The sequence below is a fragment of the Amblyraja radiata genome, chromosome 23, assembly GCF_010909765.2.
Source record: "Amblyraja radiata isolate CabotCenter1 chromosome 23, sAmbRad1.1.pri, whole genome shotgun sequence".
In the NCBI taxonomy this organism is placed as follows: Eukaryota; Metazoa; Chordata; class Chondrichthyes; order Rajiformes; family Rajidae; genus Amblyraja; species Amblyraja radiata.
Genome location: NC_045978.1, coordinates 33,449,490 through 33,467,122, shown reverse-complemented (window position 1 = coordinate 33,467,122; position 17,633 = coordinate 33,449,490). Strand labels below are relative to the sequence as shown.

Sequence of the window (17,633 nt, the reverse complement as noted above, 5' to 3'; positions counted from 1 at the left end):
AAGATACACACAAAATGCTGGAGTAACTCAGCAGGACGGCGAGCATCTCGGGTGATGTTTCGGGTCGAGACCTTTTTTTCAGACTGAAATGTTTGTCGCACTGAAGGGAAGTGTGGAATGGATTTCCTGGCATTTGAGAGACTTTTGGATCTGCACATGTATGTGCAGGGACTGGAGGCATCTGGATTATGTGCAGGCAGATAAGGATGGTTCCTAGCATCACGTTAGCCAAAGGACCTCTTCCTGTGATGTACTGTTCTATGTTCCCCAAGACCACTGTTTTTCTCAGTCTGGTTACAAAGGAAATTTAAAGCTGTAAAATGAGATGTGGGATGATTTGGTGGGAAGAATAAACGACGACATAGAAACACAAAAAACAGCAAGAATTGGCCATTCAGTCCATTGAGCCACCATCCATCCACACCAACCATTATGATCACAGCCTATCATCTCTATCCAGTCACCTATGCCTGCATTCTCCTCTCTCTCCCTTGACTTGGTGTGGTGGAGAAATCCACTGGATCACAGCTTTTTCAGGCCAATGTGTCCCCTATTTAGGTTGACTACCATCCCTGATTTTCCCTTGTTAGTCACATTTGAGTCCCCTTTCCTGCTTCATTTTTGCACCAGATGGGAATGAACAATTGTTGTAATGCACCCACACACTGCCTATACATCTGCCATTCCTGACCCCTCATCAACCCCAGAAGTGACTTTCCTCAATCAATCTTGGACGATTCCCACCTCACACCATCATTATTTTCTTTCCTTCAATTCTGGAACCTCGTCTAAGAATCAGCTACTGCTCTCCATCCACACCATAATGGATTCTACACATTATGGATGCTTTCCCTTAAGTGATGTCTCACAACAGCCTTATTAATTAATCCCTTCCTCATCAAACAAAACCCACAGCGAAGATGATCTGCTCTTTAGTCGTTCCCTCAACATATTGGCCCAGGAAACCACCCAGCCATGATCACATTGAATGGCAGTGCTGGCTCGAAGGGCCGAATGGCCTACTCCTGCACCTATTGTCTATTGTCTGTTGTCTATATATATATATATATATATATATGCGTGCATTGGAAGCAAGTCAGGAAAGGTATATCTGCCTGATATTTGCATGTGTGGGTTGTCTGGTGAAGACAAGTTGGATAGGCTATGCCTGTACCCATTGGATCAATGAGTTCCTGTTCCTGCCTTCTCACCATATCCCCTCACTCCGCTATTTTTAAGAGCCCTATCTAGCTCTCTCTTGAAAGCATCCAGAGAACCTGCCTGCCTATATATATATATAAAGCAGGCCAATGTTATACACTACATTTTAGACATGCTCTGACCAGAGCCCTACACAACTGAAGCATAACTTACTACATCTGCTCAATTCTCCTCACAATAAACAATAACGTTCTGATATCATTCCTAACTACTTGCAGCACATTTCATTGAAACCTGCAAAAAGTTCTCACAGGGCTGAACAGACTGGATGCAGGGAAATGAGGAAATCAGGACGGGGTTGTGGACTCAAACAAACATCAATAAGACAGTGGCAGAGACAAGGGCAAATGTCTTCCCCTGGAGGGTAGTGGTGCATCAATGGAATTACAAGTGGAGGCTGTTATGCCTGGAGTGAAGGAAGCTGAGGGGTGGCCTTATAGAGTGTAGGAAATCATGAGGGGCATAGATAAGGTAGATAGTCGCAGTTTTCCCCCCCCCATGGATTTAAGGTGATGGGGAAAGATTGAAAGGGGATCTGAGGGTCAACCTTCCCACAGAGGGTGGTGGATATATGGACCGTGCTGCCAGAGGAGGCGAATGAAACCAGTACCATTACAATATGTAAAAGGCATTTGGTCAGGTACATGGATTGGAAAGGTTTGGTGGGACATGGGCCAGATGCAGGTAAAGGGGAATCGCTCAGTAAAGCACCTTGGTTAACATGGTCAAATTGGGCCAAGGGGCCTGTTTCGATGCAATTTAACTCTTTAAATGCACACCATCTGCTGAAGAAACATGCTTCTGCATAGGTCACAGAATCATAGCCATAGAGCATGGAAAATGGCCCTTCAGCCCAACTAGTCCATGCCAGCCTAGATGTTTCCCAGAGCGAGATCCATTTGTCTGCACATGGCTCATATCCCTCAAAATCTTTCCATAGACACACAGAATGGTAGCAGACACTTCAGCCCACTGAGTGGCTGCGTTATTATCAACCACCCATTCGCATTAACTTATAGTAATCCTGGTATTAACATAGGTGTTGCCTGGTATCATCTACAAGCCATGTTTGAGAGGGCACAAGGACCACAGGAGAGGCACCGAGCTGAGCACTGTAAGCTGCAGGGCATCACTGCCCATGCCCACGCAGTCCAGGATGCATGGAGACCCAGGATGCATGGCGACCCAGAGAGAAAGCCACAAACTTTGCCAATCATGCAGTCAGACCTCAGCTTTCCTCATCCAACATTTTTTTCCACAGCAATCCGATCGAGCAGCAGAATTGAGCCAGACAATGGAATCCCAGGGCCAGGGTCTTTGGACTGGGGTTTGGCCATGCCAGCGATTGAGATCAGGCAGAGAGGAGGGCACATACGGAGAACATATTCTTCATCACGATGACCAGGATAGTGTAGCCAATCAAGTAGTCCCAGTGGCTGACTATGACCTTGACGGGCTTGAGAAGCAGCTGTCCTCCGGAGAGCAGGAAGTAGAAACAGGCCACCAGGTAACCCATGCAGAAGATGTTGATCCTGCTGGTCCCAGTGATGAAGATGAGGCACAGTACAAACCAGAACAAGTAGCTGAAAACAACCACTTTCAACATGTCTAAGTAAGACCTGACAGAAAAACAAATCTACATTAAGTAATTACAATCACTGCAATAAATTGGAAAGAAAAGATTCATGGTGTAAACCATAGACTGATGCAGAAGCACAACAAATACATTAGATATGCATTACACATGCATTACACACTTGCATTAGATATGCTGTAAAAGTACTAGTGGGGGGAGGAATTATTCATACAAGGGTACACAAACATATTTTAAGGGTGGGGCCAGATTGAAAGTCGGAATTTCTGCTGAAAGCCACTCATGTAAAACACGTTTAGTTTTCACACACAAAGATAGACACTCATGTATTAGTTACTCTTTAAATTAACAGCGCAGAAACAGGCCCTTCAGCCCACCGAGTACGCACCGATCAGCGACCCCCCGTGCACTAACACTATCCTACACACAAGGGACAATTTTACATGTTACAAGTTTATAATTTATACCAAGCCAATTAACCTACAAACCTGGACGTCTTTGGAATGTGGGAGGAAACCGAAGATCTCAGAGAAAACCCACGCGGGCACAGGGAGAACGTACAAACTCCGTACAGACAGCGCCCGTAGTCAGGATCGAACCTGGTCTCTGGTGCAGCAAAGCAGCAAGTCTACTGCTGCACCACCGTGCCACCCTAATATGACATTGCAAAGTCTATAGTTTGTGATCAGATTGCTATTGAACAACGGGTTACTAATCATTTCCTTTCTTAAAGTGCATGAAATTGCTCATTTCATCCATGAGTTGTGTGTGCAACAGCATTATTTGCTTGAAAATATTTAAAAACTAAAGTCCAGTTGAAAAAAATAACCATCTGGGATATTTGATTCCATCAGTGACTTAGCCTGGGTTTTAACATATCCTTAGCCTTGCCAATTAAATATTAATTTGCAATGTATACTTCTTAGATTAGCCCTTCTTTACTGTCTTTAAAAAAATACAAAATTGAGTCAGTATTCTCCAAATTATATTTAGCTACTACCTACTACTTTTAGAAGAAAGTCAGAGATGAAAGGGCAATTGATGGTGATCACTCTTCACAATAATCCGATCCGCATTAGAGACGGATCAACTTCCCTTCTCAATCGTCCAATGTTCAATTATTAATTATAAAGAATATATTCAGCTATATTCTTCAGTATCTGCAGAACGTTAGACGCTGCTCTCTCTCTCTCTCCCCAGTCTATGGACAGAACCTGTAACTAATTTGCAGGAAGTGGAATGTATTCACAGATGAAGCTTCCACAATTGGAAACGCCAGTTGTTTCTCTGTCAATGTGCATTCAATTTCAGACCTTATGGTGCTATTTCAGAAGGTGGTGTGGGGTGGGGGATTGCAACCTTCACGTGGTCCGACGAAAGCAATCAATCTGGTGTGCACAATCAAATAAGATCAAATAGAACAAGTAGTCCTACAACTATAAGCTGTGCACACCATACGCAAGAAAAAGAAGGAGAAGAGGAGGAAGTTGGTGGTATCTCGGAAAAAAATACCACATCACGGATTAATTTGGATCTGAAACTTCCTGATCCCAGGTGCGCAACGTTGAATATCTTTGGTCATTCAAATGTCCATAAATAAACCACCATTAACATTTTAGCGTTTCCAGATCAAGTTATTGAAAGAAAAGCCAGGACATTGTATAATTTCTGTTTGTCCAATATGCTCAACTTATTTATCAATGCACTGAAGTTATTCGATCCATTGGGTCCATGCTAGCACCCTGAAGAGCAATCCCATCAATTCCATTCCCCTCTCATTTCGCCGTGGTCCTACAACTACCTTACTCTCACTCAACCACCCTCACTCCCCCTTGATTAATTTGCCTGTCCTGCACCAGAACCAGTCTCATGTTGGGACAGGTCCAGGACTGCGGTGTGGTTATAAGTTGCTATCACCTCCCCTTCAGCAGCTCTCCAGCTGTCCACCATAATTTCCTTTGGGAATGTCAGGTTAGTTGATACCATGGATTCTCCGAGTGGCTTGGACTGATGGCGTTTTCCAGGGTGGGCTTACCTGCAATGCAGGAAGTTGTTGACGGGGATGTACTGGCTGAAGGTGGCCGCATCCAGACTGCGGCTGATCTCAGTGTTCTCCCCTGCTACCAGCCGCACCGACGCTTTGTTCTCATCCTCAAACACTTGCCACTGCTTCGATGCACACAACAGCAACATGAAGTCGTCTGAGGGCAAATCAGCAAGAACAAAACACTTCTTGAATCTACTCAATTCAATTCAATTCTCAAAGGGAACAACAGAGAGTCTTATCAATAATTACACAGGAACTGGAGCAACGACCATTACCACACGAGATGAGATGATTCTGTACAGGAGTCTATGCTGTCCTCATGGATGAATCTTCCGCCCCTCTCCACAGAGCCTTGAAAATTACTTTCACTTTTAAGTACCGCTACTTTTTGAAAGCTGTGGCCAACACCATTTCCACCACCTTTACACTTGGTCATATAGCATGGAAACAGGCTCTTTGGCCCAATTTATTCATGCCAACCAAGATTCCCTATTTAAGCTCGTCCCACATCCCACGTTGGACCACATCCCGCTAAACCTTTCCTATCCATGTACCTGTCAAAGTGTGTGTTAAATGCTGTTATACTACCTGCTCTCAACTACCTCCTCCAGCAGCTCATTCCAACCTAATGTCCTCTGATTCTTGATTCCAATACCCCGGGTGAAAGACTGTGCATTCACCCTATCTATTCCTCTCATGGTTTTATAAACCTCTACAAGATCACTCTGCAGCCGCCTGCATTCCAAGGAATAAACCCCTAGTCTACCCAACCAGTCTAGACTTGTTTTCTTTTTCTTTCAGTAAATATCAAGATATTCCCACTATTATTACTAATTGACACCTGGCCTTCAATCACACTTACAAATGCTAATATATATTTTTGTGTCACAGAGTCCTAGAACCATACAGGGTGAGAACGTGCTCTTCAGCCCAACTTGCCCACACCGACTAACATGCCCTAGCTACACTAGTCCCACCTGCCTGCTTTTGTCCCATATCTCTCTAAACCTATCCTATCCATATACTGTACCTGCCTAAATGTTTCCTAAATGTTGCGATAGTACCAGCTTCAAATACCTCCTCCAGCAGCTTGTTCAATACACCAACATCCCTTTGTGTCAAAAAGTCACTCCTCAGGTTCCTATAAAATCTTTTCCTCCTCACCTTAAGCCTATGCCCTCTGGTTCTCAGTTCCCCTACTCTGGGCAAAAGACTCTGTCCAATCTATTTCTCTCATGATTTTGTGCACCTCTATAAGATCACCCTTCATCCTCCTGCGCTCCAAGGAATAGTCATAGCTTGCCCAATCTCTCCCTATGGCTCAGGCCGTCGAGTCGTGGCAACATCCTTGTAAATCTTTGCTGGACTCTTTCCAGTTTACCAACATCTATCCAGTAATAGGGTGACCAAAACTGAACACAATATTCTAAATGTGGCCTCACAAATGTCTTATGTAACTGCAACATGACCTCCCAACTTCTGTACTCAATACTCTGACTGATGAAGGCCAGTGCGCTGAAAGCCCTTTGACCACCCTATTCACCTGCGATGCCACGTTCAAGGAACTATGTACCTGCACTCCTGGACCCCTCTGCTCCACAACACCCCTCAGAGCCCGACCATTCACTGGGTAGATCTTAATCACGTTAGACTTCCCAAAATCCACCCCTCACATTTCTTTGTATTAAATTCCATCAACCATTCCTCAGCCCATCTGCCCAACTGATCAAGATACTGCTGCAATCTTTGACAACCATCTTCACCATTTACAATACCACCCACTTTAGTGTCATCTGCAAACTTGCTGATCATGCAAATCATTGATATAGATGACAAACAGTGCTAATGGTGATCAGACTTGGGATCTAATAAACTCGCTTCTGAGCCTCGGATTTGAAGTTGAAAAAGATAAAGAGGTTGCCTTGTCTAAGACCCCATACGCTCGATGCTGGATACTCACAGATGAGGAACATAGGATTGGGTTTTCTTATGAAGTCAGGCAGATACAGCCACTTAATGAGATTGGAACTCAGTCCAAGGCTGGACCTCCAAGGATAATCTGTAAAAGATACTACACATGAAGGAAGAATTCACTCCTGGATCACTCAGACAAATAAGTCATTGAACACTGTGAGGCTAGGTTGTAACTCCTTCCTCCACTAATCGGAGTTCTCACGCCGAGTACGTACATGTTTGAATGAAGGAATAGCAGAAATATTTCATTGAATGGAGTTTGACACTGCCTGCTGGTATCCAAAAACACCTCATTCCTGGGAGAGAGGAGAACTGGGAACAACTCTGTTGGGGGATGAGGAACAGAGCAATGGAGCAGGTTGGTGATGCACGTGATTGTAAGGGCTGAGTACTAATATTAATTATGCGGTTTAGGAAATTATTCAAGTTATTCAGCTGGATTTTGGTAATATTTGCCTACACATTGGATTATAATGAGCCTTGCCCACAATTCATAACATCTAGGAGCAGAATTAGGCCATTTGGCCCATCTCGTCTTCCCCGCCATTTAATCATAGCCGATCTATCTTTCTTTCCCTTTCCCTCTCAACCCCTTTTTCCTGCCTGACACCCTTATTAATCAAGATGTTGTCAATTAATGCAAGTGCTGGAAACACCTTCAGATCACATGAAGAGATGGGTGGGACAGGGGAAATGTTTCCAAGCCTCCACATCCAATAACACAAGGAGATACTCGCCAGTGTACTGCTTCACTGAATAACAGCGTATGGGTCATCAGTTAATTCCCACCATTGACATCAGCAAAATGGACCACGGAGTGAATGAGTATTGACTGTGTTTTTAATGCTTTCCCATCTCACTGCCGGGAGGTTACACTCCACAATAATATCTAATTGATATGTTGATTCGCTTCACCCGGGTGCTTTAACAACGTACCTTTGCAGAAAGACGGAGGAATTCCGACACACAGGGAGTACTGGAATGAAATGATGCAGGCGATGAAACAGCAATACTTGGGCCATATCTCCGCGATGGCCTTTCTCCGACGCCGGCACAGGATGGTAGTCAGGCACAGGGCATGGATCGCAGAGTACAAGTCCATCCGCTGTCCAACGAGGTTGATCGCCATCATGAAGCAGGCCTGGGAAACAGAGAATAATATCTCGAGTGCTGAGGCCTTTTACACACCAGTTTTCATTGTGACTCTGGTTAGCACTGATCTGCACCCATCTCCCTGATGCAGATTCCCCAGAGCTCTCTGAGAAGCTGATTGTATTCTGAGTATCATCAAGCAGATGTTCATTGACTCCCCTGTTCCAATACTCCACATTTACCTTCAACATTACAAGGGGTTCACATGCATCCATGTGGATTCTGCAACTAGCCCACAGTTGGTCCCATGCTTTCCAGCCTACATGCCTGGAACAGCGTTACATATATTTTATGAATCATAAATTTGTTTTAGAGCCATACAGTGAAGAAACAGGCCCTTCGGCCCATGCAGACTTATCCCCCCATCTACGCTAATTCCATTTACCTGAATTAGGCCCATATTGTGCAATGCCTTGCCCATGCAAGTGGCAGTCTAAATAATGTCTAAGATTCTATGCCCTATAATCATTCCTACATGGCCTTCCATAACACTCCCTACATCCACAGCAATTCCCATACAACGCTAATCAGATTTACTGCACATTATTTTTAGAACTTCTAGTTGCCCCGTTACAGGAAGGTTAGGGAAGATTTGGAGAAGAGGTTTACTAGGATGCTGCCTGGATTAGAAAGTATTAGATACAAGTCGAGGTTGGATAAACTTGCATTATATTTTCTGGGAGATTGGAGTTTGAGAGGAGACCTGGTAGAAGTATATAAAATGATGATAGACATTGATAGGGTAGGCAGTCAGAACATATTTCCCCAGAGTGAAGATGTCAAAGACTAGAAGTGAGAGGGCCATGGTATAAAGGAGCTGTGCAGGGCAAGTTTCATTTCTACACCAGAGAGCGGTCGATGCCTGGAATGCATTGCCAGGAGATGGTGGTGAATACAACTGGGCTGCTTAAAAGGGCTGTAGATAGACAAGTGGATAACCAGAGAATGGAGAGATATGGATCACGTTCAGGTTGAGAAGATGAGTTTAACTTGACATCGCCTTCAGCATGGACATTTAGGGATGATGGAGATGTTCCTGCGCAGCACTGTTCTATGTTCTACGTAGAGTGGCACTCTTTGAGTCAGGTCTAACAATTGTTCAATGTGTTCCAACATAATCTATGTGACTACATTTATGTGATCTATTCCGTTACCCCTGCATTTAGCCGTTTCCAAAATGCCAACAAGCATCTATCCCCTGATATGTGCAACCCACATACCTGCCCAATCAACCCCAACAAAAAATATTGGTTTGCCAGACGCTGGCTGTAGTGACCTTGTTCTAGCCTCATGACCAGTCTTATTATAGGAGGTCCCCGGGTTATGACAGGGTCCCGTTCCTGATAACTGAATGAAAGAATGAATGAAATGAATGAATGAATGCTTTATTGTCACATGTGACAAGTCACAGTGAAATTCTTTGCTTGCATACCCAAGACAGGCAAAGAGTCTCCACATAAAATTCCTCGTATGTTGCAAAACATACTTGGCGAATAAAATCTGATTCTGATTCTGATAAGGGCATTGGCAAAGTTACAAAGTATATGTACGCAGTAAGCCAGAAATGAGTGAGTGAGTCTCATCGAGCAAGTCTGCTCAGCGCTCCCAGCTCGGCTCGGCTGAACCAAGCCCTGGATTGTTGCGGCCCGCGTGGGGAGTGGGGGAGAGAATGCACATGGAAAAGCCCCATTCCCACCCGGCAGAAGCCCCACAACAGCCAGAAAATCCATCCCCATCCACCCCGCCAGTCTCTCAAATGCTCATTCAGGTGAATGGAGTGTACGTTGGTTGGGCCCTTGTATCCTATGACAACTATTCTACAAAGCTCTTGAATGGTTTCATCATCATCAACCTGACATACTCTTCCTTTTTCTTTTTGACCAAATTTACAACCTTTTGTGTCATCCAAGTTTCCCTTACCTTGCAATCCTTATTCTCCTCTTTATTGGAACATGCCAGTCCAGAACTTTGATCTACTGACTTTTAAACCCCACCTACATGCGGACTTACCCATTGACGACAACTCTCAATTTACACTCCCTAGTTCCTGCCTAATAACATTGTAATCCACCTGACTCCAATCTAGTACTTTCCCCCAAGGTCCAGACTTACTCGTATCCAAAACAATCTTAAAACCTATGGAGTTGTGATCGCTATCCTCAAAATGTTCTTCCACTGAGACACCAGTCACCTGGTCAGGCTTGTTTCCCAATACGAGTTGGACTATACAAATACTGTTTTAGAAAATCCTCTTGGTTACACCCAATTCATTCTGCCCTGTCTAAGCAAGTTCCAGTCAATGGGGAAAAGGACTTGTATCCAAAGGACTTGAGCTGATGGTCTCTAGTACAAATAGCCGTGTCACCCATTGTACTCTAGTGTCAGTATTATGGATATATAATGTCGACAGGGAAATCCACTTTAATCTGAGTTTGTGAGTTTCTCAAAGAGGGATGGAAGCCCAAAAACGCGATTCCCCCCTGTAGGCAAACTACCTCCAGCCCAAACTTGTAGAAGAAGTAGTTGGTGAAATATTTAGCGCAGCTGGACAACCCATCATCCAAATGCGGCCGGGTAACGTTGCTCAGTAAGGTCCCTGACAGAGGCATCTTTAGACCATTGTGGATCCTGTAGTAACGTTGATGGTGATAAATAGTCACTTCGAACGCCAGCAAACCCAAGATGATCAGGTGGCTCTGAACAAAAAAAAAGATGCAACATGTATAATCACAGCATAAAGGACTATTTGCTTATCATATGATCATAAAATCATAAGTGATAGGAGCAGAATTAGGCCATTGGGTCCATCAAGTCCACCGCGCCATGCAATAATGGCTGATCCATCTCTCCCCCCTAACCCCACTCTCCTGCATTCTCCCCATATCTGATACAAGCCTTATTTCACCTGACTACCAGTATGTACAATTTATTGTAAAGCTCTTCCCAACCAGCTGAATCAAATGCCGCCAACAGTAAAGATGATTTGGCTTAGTGAACTACTAGGAGTATCCAAGGATGACAAGAATCAGGAATGGAATAGGAATACACCTTAGTAATGGAGCCGTTATTACAGAAGTTTCAAACATGGGTGCTGTAGTCTGGAGTATCTGAAGACTGGAAACACCTTCCAGAGCCCTGAACACAGAGGAAATCACTATGGAGGAATAAATAGTTCCCAGACAATGTCATGGGATGCATCAGACAGCTTGGCATTTGAATAATGCTTTTCATATCCCTATCGGACATGCTAAAGTGCTTTACAATTAATGAAGGATGTTTTTAATATGGTTATCGTTATATTATACAAAACTCCCTCATCAAATCAATTCTCCCAAAAGAGCCATGATACTGATTAATAGATTAATATTGTCTTATTCACTGTGGTTAACTTCCTCAGAATTCTTCATATACGATTTGTAAGAGATTATTTAAGTCCATCTGAAGGAAAAGATGAAGGTTTGGTTTTTAACACCACATTCAAAAACAAAATGGCATCCCTGACATGGCAGCACTTCCAATCACGCAGGAATGTGTCAGCCAAGCTTTCTGCCCTCAGGTCTCCGGTGTGGGACTTGAACCCACAGGAGGTGTGAGTGCTACTAGCGGGCTGTAGTTGGTACCTGATTGAAGCGGGGCTGATGTGGCCAGGCTAGCTCAGAACTGATGATTGTGACAGATGAATGCAGAATAATCTGACATTAGGTGCACGCTCCAATAGGGGCCAAATTCCCAATTACATCTTGCAGGAATCCAAGGCATTGTGCGGGCCAACACCAATTTGTAAGCGCGGGAAGGAACTGCAGATGTTGGTTTAAACCGAAGTATCAGGCTCTGCCTCGACGACAAGAGTAATAATGCATAGAGACTACACTGAAGTTGTCAATGGTATCATTTAATTGAGACCAAGGTTGTCTCCCTTTGTACTCTGACCATAGTGACCACTCTAAGCACAAAAGTGGAATAATCTATTAAATTATCTCATTTTTGGGGTCTCGCTGCACAGACACTGCCCCGGGCTGCATTTTCTCCCAGATCGCAAGAGTGAATACATTTTTTTTTAAATGCCCGTTATTTGAAAGCACTTTGGTAGGTCCTGAAATGATGAAATATTAATACAAATGCCGTTTATTTGGGATTTTTTTAAGCATCGTCATCTGGCCTACCGGATGTGGGAGTTAAAGGATTATGGTCAGAGCAGCTGTCCTGAGAAACATATCTTTTGGATTCTATTAGTTTCAGGAATTGATTCCCAGCCGGGTCACACACAACTGATCATCTGAGGCCAAGGAATTGCTTCAGTAGGGTACGAGGAGGTACACAGGAAAGCTGGTTTGAGCCGTGCAGTCAAATCATGATTGTACAGAAACAGGCCTTTCGACCCACTGTGGCTATGCCAACCATCAAGTATCTATCTGTACTAACCCATTTAGTACTTGATCCATGGCTTTGGTTTTGCCTATGGAAAAACCTAGGCTATTGATCGTAGCTTTAGTTTTCCAGATAATTCTTCCCGCTCTTGGAAGGAGAATTAAAGGAGATTCTGAACTCTTCCTCCTGGTACATAGGTGGTGGTAGAAACTCAACCAGGTTTCTCTAAATAAGTAATAGACGCATCTCATGCCTTATCAGCGACAAGTCTATGAGGATTGGAAGCAGTGCAATGACAATAGTCTAAACTCGTACATTGGGATCCGTAGTGTGCAGTCTTCTCGTCGGTGATTCCACTAATCATGCAAAAATGCAACAAGGAACATATTGATTTCCAATAACTACGATGGAAGAGCGGTTTCTCGAAGCAGAGCCAGTGTGTTTTTAAATGTGATGATGTACTTTACCTTTAGACAGGGCATGACATTATCTTCACATTTCTTCAGCGCTCCATACCAATATGCAGGGTCGATGGGCCCGGCATACAGAGGGGACATGGGCTCCATCTCCTGGCTTCCATTCTAAGGAGTGCAAGATAAAACATGAATATAAGTTCACGTTAGACAAGTAGAATTAGGCCATTCGGCCCATCTAGTCTACTCGACCATTCAATCATGGCTGATCTCTGCCTCCTAATCCCATTTCCTGCCTTCTCTCCATAATCCTCGACACCCGATCTAATCAAGAATTTGTCTATCTATACTTTTACTAAATGTCTCACCTTGACCACTTCTGGCCTACATTGTAAATCAATTTTAGAAAAAACGCTACCTATATCGCTCTGATTTTTTCGCCATCTTACTCACCATACTCCTCTCCTCCAAGCGCCCCAAGGTTTTTTCCGATCGGTGAAATAATAGAAATGTCATGAATGTTTAAAAAATCGTGAGATCAGCAGATTGGTCTTCTCGCCTGTCAGTCACCATTTTTAAGGTAATGCCCCTTCCGGGGGCCAGGAGAATAGCCCTGGAGGCCGGACGTGAGTCAGTCAGCTCGGAAGACTGTGAGTGAAAGTTAAGTCCAGAACTGTGAGTCTATGCCGTGAGTGCACTGAATGTGAGTCTGCACTGTGAGTGAACTGAACTGTTAGTCTGCACTGTGAGTGAACTGAACTGTTAGTCTGCACTGTGAGTGAACTGAACTGTTAGTCTGAACTGTGAGTGAACTGAACTGTGAGTCTGCACCGTGCTGAGTGAGCTGAGTCTGCGCCGTGGCTGAATCCAGAGGCCGCGCTCATTCTGGAAGTCCCGCTCAGTCCAGAGGCCGCACTCAGCCGCGTGAGTAGATTCAAGAGAGTTTTACTGTCATATATGTGCGTGTGAGAGTGTGTGTGTGTATGTGTGTGTGAGATGGTGTGTGTGAGTGATGGAGGGTGTGTGTGATGGAGGTTGTGAGTGTGTGTGTGAGGGAGATGGAGTGTGTGTGTGTGTGTGTGTGTGTGTGTGTGTGTGTGTGTGTGTGTGTGTGTGTGTGTGTGTGTGTGTGGGGGAGATGGAGTGTGTGTGTGTGTGTGTGTGTGTGTGTGTGTGTGTGTGTGAGGTGGAGTGTGTGTGTGTGTGTGAGGGAGATGGAGTGTGTGTGTGTGTGTGTGTGTGTGTGTGTGTGTGTGAGATGGAGTGTGTGAGTGATGGAGTGTGTGAGTGATGGAGTGTGTGAGTGATGGAGTGTGTGAGTGATGGAGTGTGTGAGTGATGGAGGGTGCGAGTGTGTGTGTGTGAGATGGAGGATGTGCGTGTGTGCGTGAGTGTGTGTGTGTCAGATGGAGGGTGTGTGTGTGTGTGTGTGTGTGTGTGTGTGTGAGTGTGTGAGTGATGGAGTGTGTGAGTGATGGAGGGTGCAAGTGTGTGTGCGTGAGTGTGTGTGTGTGTGTGTACGTGTGTGATGGAGGGTGTGTGTGTGTGTGTGTGTGTGTGTGTGTGAGTGTGAGTGTGTGTGTGTGTGGGCTCACCAGCCATGTGAGTCAACTGCCAGCCCACCAGCCGTGAGTGACTGAACTCCAAGTATCCATTTGGCCCACAATGTCCATACTAGCCCTCTGGAAAGCAGTGCCTTCGGCCCACAACACCCATACTAGCGCTCCAGATAGCCCCCCCACTGCCCACTAATGTTGGAATTGGTGGAGAGATGGAATGGGGGACCAGCTTTCCCGTGTGAACATGGGACCCAACGGGTCCCACTTAGTCTAGTCTCTGCCTTAAAAATATTCACTGACAGCCTTCTGTGGCCATGAGTTCCACAGATTAACTACCCTCTGACTAAAGAAGTTCCTCCTCACCTCCTTTCTCAAAGAGTGCCCTTTAATTCCTAGACTCTCCTGTACTGTCAAATGCTCATCATATGCTAACCCACTCATTCCTGGTGCTAACCCACTCATTCTTGGGGAGGAGGACGAGAATAAACAGAATACAGGAAAACACTGATAATAGTCTCCAAATGGTTGGGCACCACAATGGTTCAGCATCCGACTGACCGGACGTTGCTTCCCTCACCGCCTTTAAACTCACCAGGCCGATATATCAAACCATGGTATAATGTGTCCAACTGAAGTGATGGCGCGTTGGGCTATCATAGAGTCACACAGCACGGAGACAGACCTTTCAGCCCAGTTCATCCATGCCAGTCAAGATGTCCCAGCTAAATTAGTCCTATTTGCCCACATTTATCCCTTATCCCTCCAACACTTTCCTGTCCACTCACCTGTCCAAATGTCTTAAATGTAGTTATTGTACCTGCCTCAACTTGTCTCTCGGGCAGCTCGTTCCATACACCCACCACCCTTTGTGTTCCAGCCCCTCAGGGTCCTATTAAATCTTGTCTCCCTCACCTTAAACATATGATCTCCAGTTGCCCTACCCTGGGAAAAAGACACTGTTCCTCTCATGATTTTATACATCTATAAGATCACTCCTCCGTCTCCTGCACATCAAGGAATAAAGTCCTACCCTGCCCAACCTGTGTGGCAACATTCTTGTAACTCTTCTCTTTCCAGATGAGTGGCATCGTTTCCATGGCTGGGTGGCACAATACTCCAAGTGTTGCCTCACCAACGTCTTGTACAACAGTAATTACTTTTGGCACATTAACCTTAATTCGAAAGGCATTTGAGTATAAAAGTTCATAATGTTACAACTTCTGTACTCAATTTTTTCATCGATGAAGGCTAATGTAGTAAAAGCTTTTTTCACTCCACTATCTAATTGCAATGCCACTTTCAGGGAACTGTGTACCTGCATTGCCAGATCCCTCTGCTCTACAACACTCCCCAGAGCTTTACATAGAAAATAGGTGTAGGAGGAGGCCATTCGGCCCTTCAAGCCAGCACCGCCATTCACTGTGAAGGCCACGTCACGGTTTGACTTCCCAAAGTCCAACACCTTGTGCTTATCTGCATTACACTCCATTAGTCATTCCTTGGCCCACTTGTCCAGTAGATTGAGATCCTGCTGTAACTCTTGATAACCATCTTCTTTGTTTATGAGACTAACTAAATTAGGAGTCTGAAGAAGGGTCTCGACCCGAAATTTCACCCACTCCTTCTCTCCAGAGTTGCTGCCAGTCCCGCTGAGTTACTCCAGCTTTTTGTGTCTATCTTCCGTTTAAACCAGCATCTGCAGTTCCTTCTTACACAACTAATTTAGGAAGATTTGCTTGTGCTTACAGCCCCAAGGATCTGAGGTTGCTGGATTATCATCCCATTACATAAAGTGTGACTTGCATGTGAAGGCACTGATGTACCTGGAAGGTAGTGTGGGGAGGAGGGCAAGAGGTGAGAGGAAGTAAAAGGAGAATTGAAATAGTTGTTCCCCAAACTGCATATCCAATTGTGGCCCATCTCCTGAAGCAGCCCACCCTCTACTACTGGTGCAAAGTACAGATGCCCCATGGTGTACGGGACACCCTAACCTCTCCCTATCCCTTTACTGGAAGATAAACTGTTAAAATGGTGAATCAACACATTAGGCTACTTCAAAAATTAAGAGTTCAGAATGTTTTCTTTTTAATTAAATTAAGTTCAAACATCATTGCAGTTGTTTCTCATAAATACAAAATAATAAATTATTTATTTCAACATTTGACACAAGTGTAAGCTTCATTTTAAACAACTGTGTATTTTGGGGGGTCGGGGGGGGAGGTTGTGGGGGACAAAACTTGTTTTCTTGAATGTTTAATCTGACAGGAAACACCCTCTGTTGCATATATATCTATATATCTCCCTTTGTCCGTGATTAGTTTATTTATTGTTTGTCGCCTGTAGTTGCCGGGCTAACCAGTCAATGAAAAGGAACATGATTACAATCAAGCCGTCCACTGTGCACAGATAGATAAAGATTTAAAAGAGTGGAGCGATTGTAATGAATGATAACAGATCCATCTCTGGGACCCGCGTGCATGGAGACGCCTGGTGCCTCGGCGCCACCTTGAACCAGAAGATGAGCCAGTTGTCAATCATCTGGAAACATTCAATTGGGAGTGGGTTCACCAGCAACTACACTGGCTGCTCAGCTAATCGTGTATCGGCATCAAATAGGTCCCAGTGGTAACTCATGGCCTTCTACGCTTCCAATTATCACAATCCCATGCTGGAATATGTAGGAACTGCAGATACTAGTTTAAACCAAAGATAGACTAACGCTGGAGTAACTCAGCGGGACAGGCAGCATCTCTAGAGAGAAGGAATGGGTGATGTTTCGGGTCAAGACTCTTCTTCAGACTGGCTAGGGATAAGGGAAACAAGAGATCTGCAGAAGGGTCTCGACCCAGAACGTCACCCATTCCTTCTCCCCAGAGATGCTGCCTGTCCCACTGAGTTACTCCAGTATTTTGTGTCTGTCCATGCTGGAATACCCAGCCCAGGTGTGTCTCTCACTGAATGAGTAGGAAGGAATTGCAGGTGTTGGTTTAAACCGAAGATAGACAAAGCTGGAATAACTCAGTGGGACAGGCAGCATCTCTGGGGAGAAAGAATGGGTGATGTTTCGGGTCGAGACCCTTTCAGAAGGGTCTTGACACAAAACATCACCCATTCCTTCTTTCAATCTCCCCTCCTACTTGATCCACTCTCCTACTTTAAAGTACCAAATATAAATTCCTTACAGTCGACATCTCTTCAATGGTACTTTACTGTTACGTGTACTCATGAAGTGATTTTTTTTTGCATACAGTTCAGTGACAATCCTACTATATATTAGGTAAATCATACTAAGTATGATTGAATTT

The 17,633-nt window shown here is 44.6% G+C and overlaps 1 protein-coding gene across 1 annotated transcript in view; it reads right to left on the bottom strand.

Annotated features, from left to right (window-relative positions):
- LOC116986076 (piezo-type mechanosensitive ion channel component 2-like) overlaps positions 1-17,633 on the bottom strand; it is a 131,103-nt gene that overhangs the window by 70,062 nt on the left and 43,408 nt on the right. The window contains exons 17-22 of the mRNA XM_033041257.1: positions 12,824-12,937; positions 10,484-10,684; positions 7,773-7,977; positions 6,823-6,921; positions 4,851-5,016; positions 2,597-2,840 (exon numbers count right to left, since the gene is read on the bottom strand). Coding sequence (XP_032897148.1) covers positions 2,597-2,840; positions 4,851-5,016; positions 6,823-6,921; positions 7,773-7,977; positions 10,484-10,684; positions 12,824-12,937 — 1,029 coding nt within the window. The remainder of the gene's footprint in view (positions 1-2,596; positions 2,841-4,850; positions 5,017-6,822; positions 6,922-7,772; positions 7,978-10,483; positions 10,685-12,823; positions 12,938-17,633) is intronic.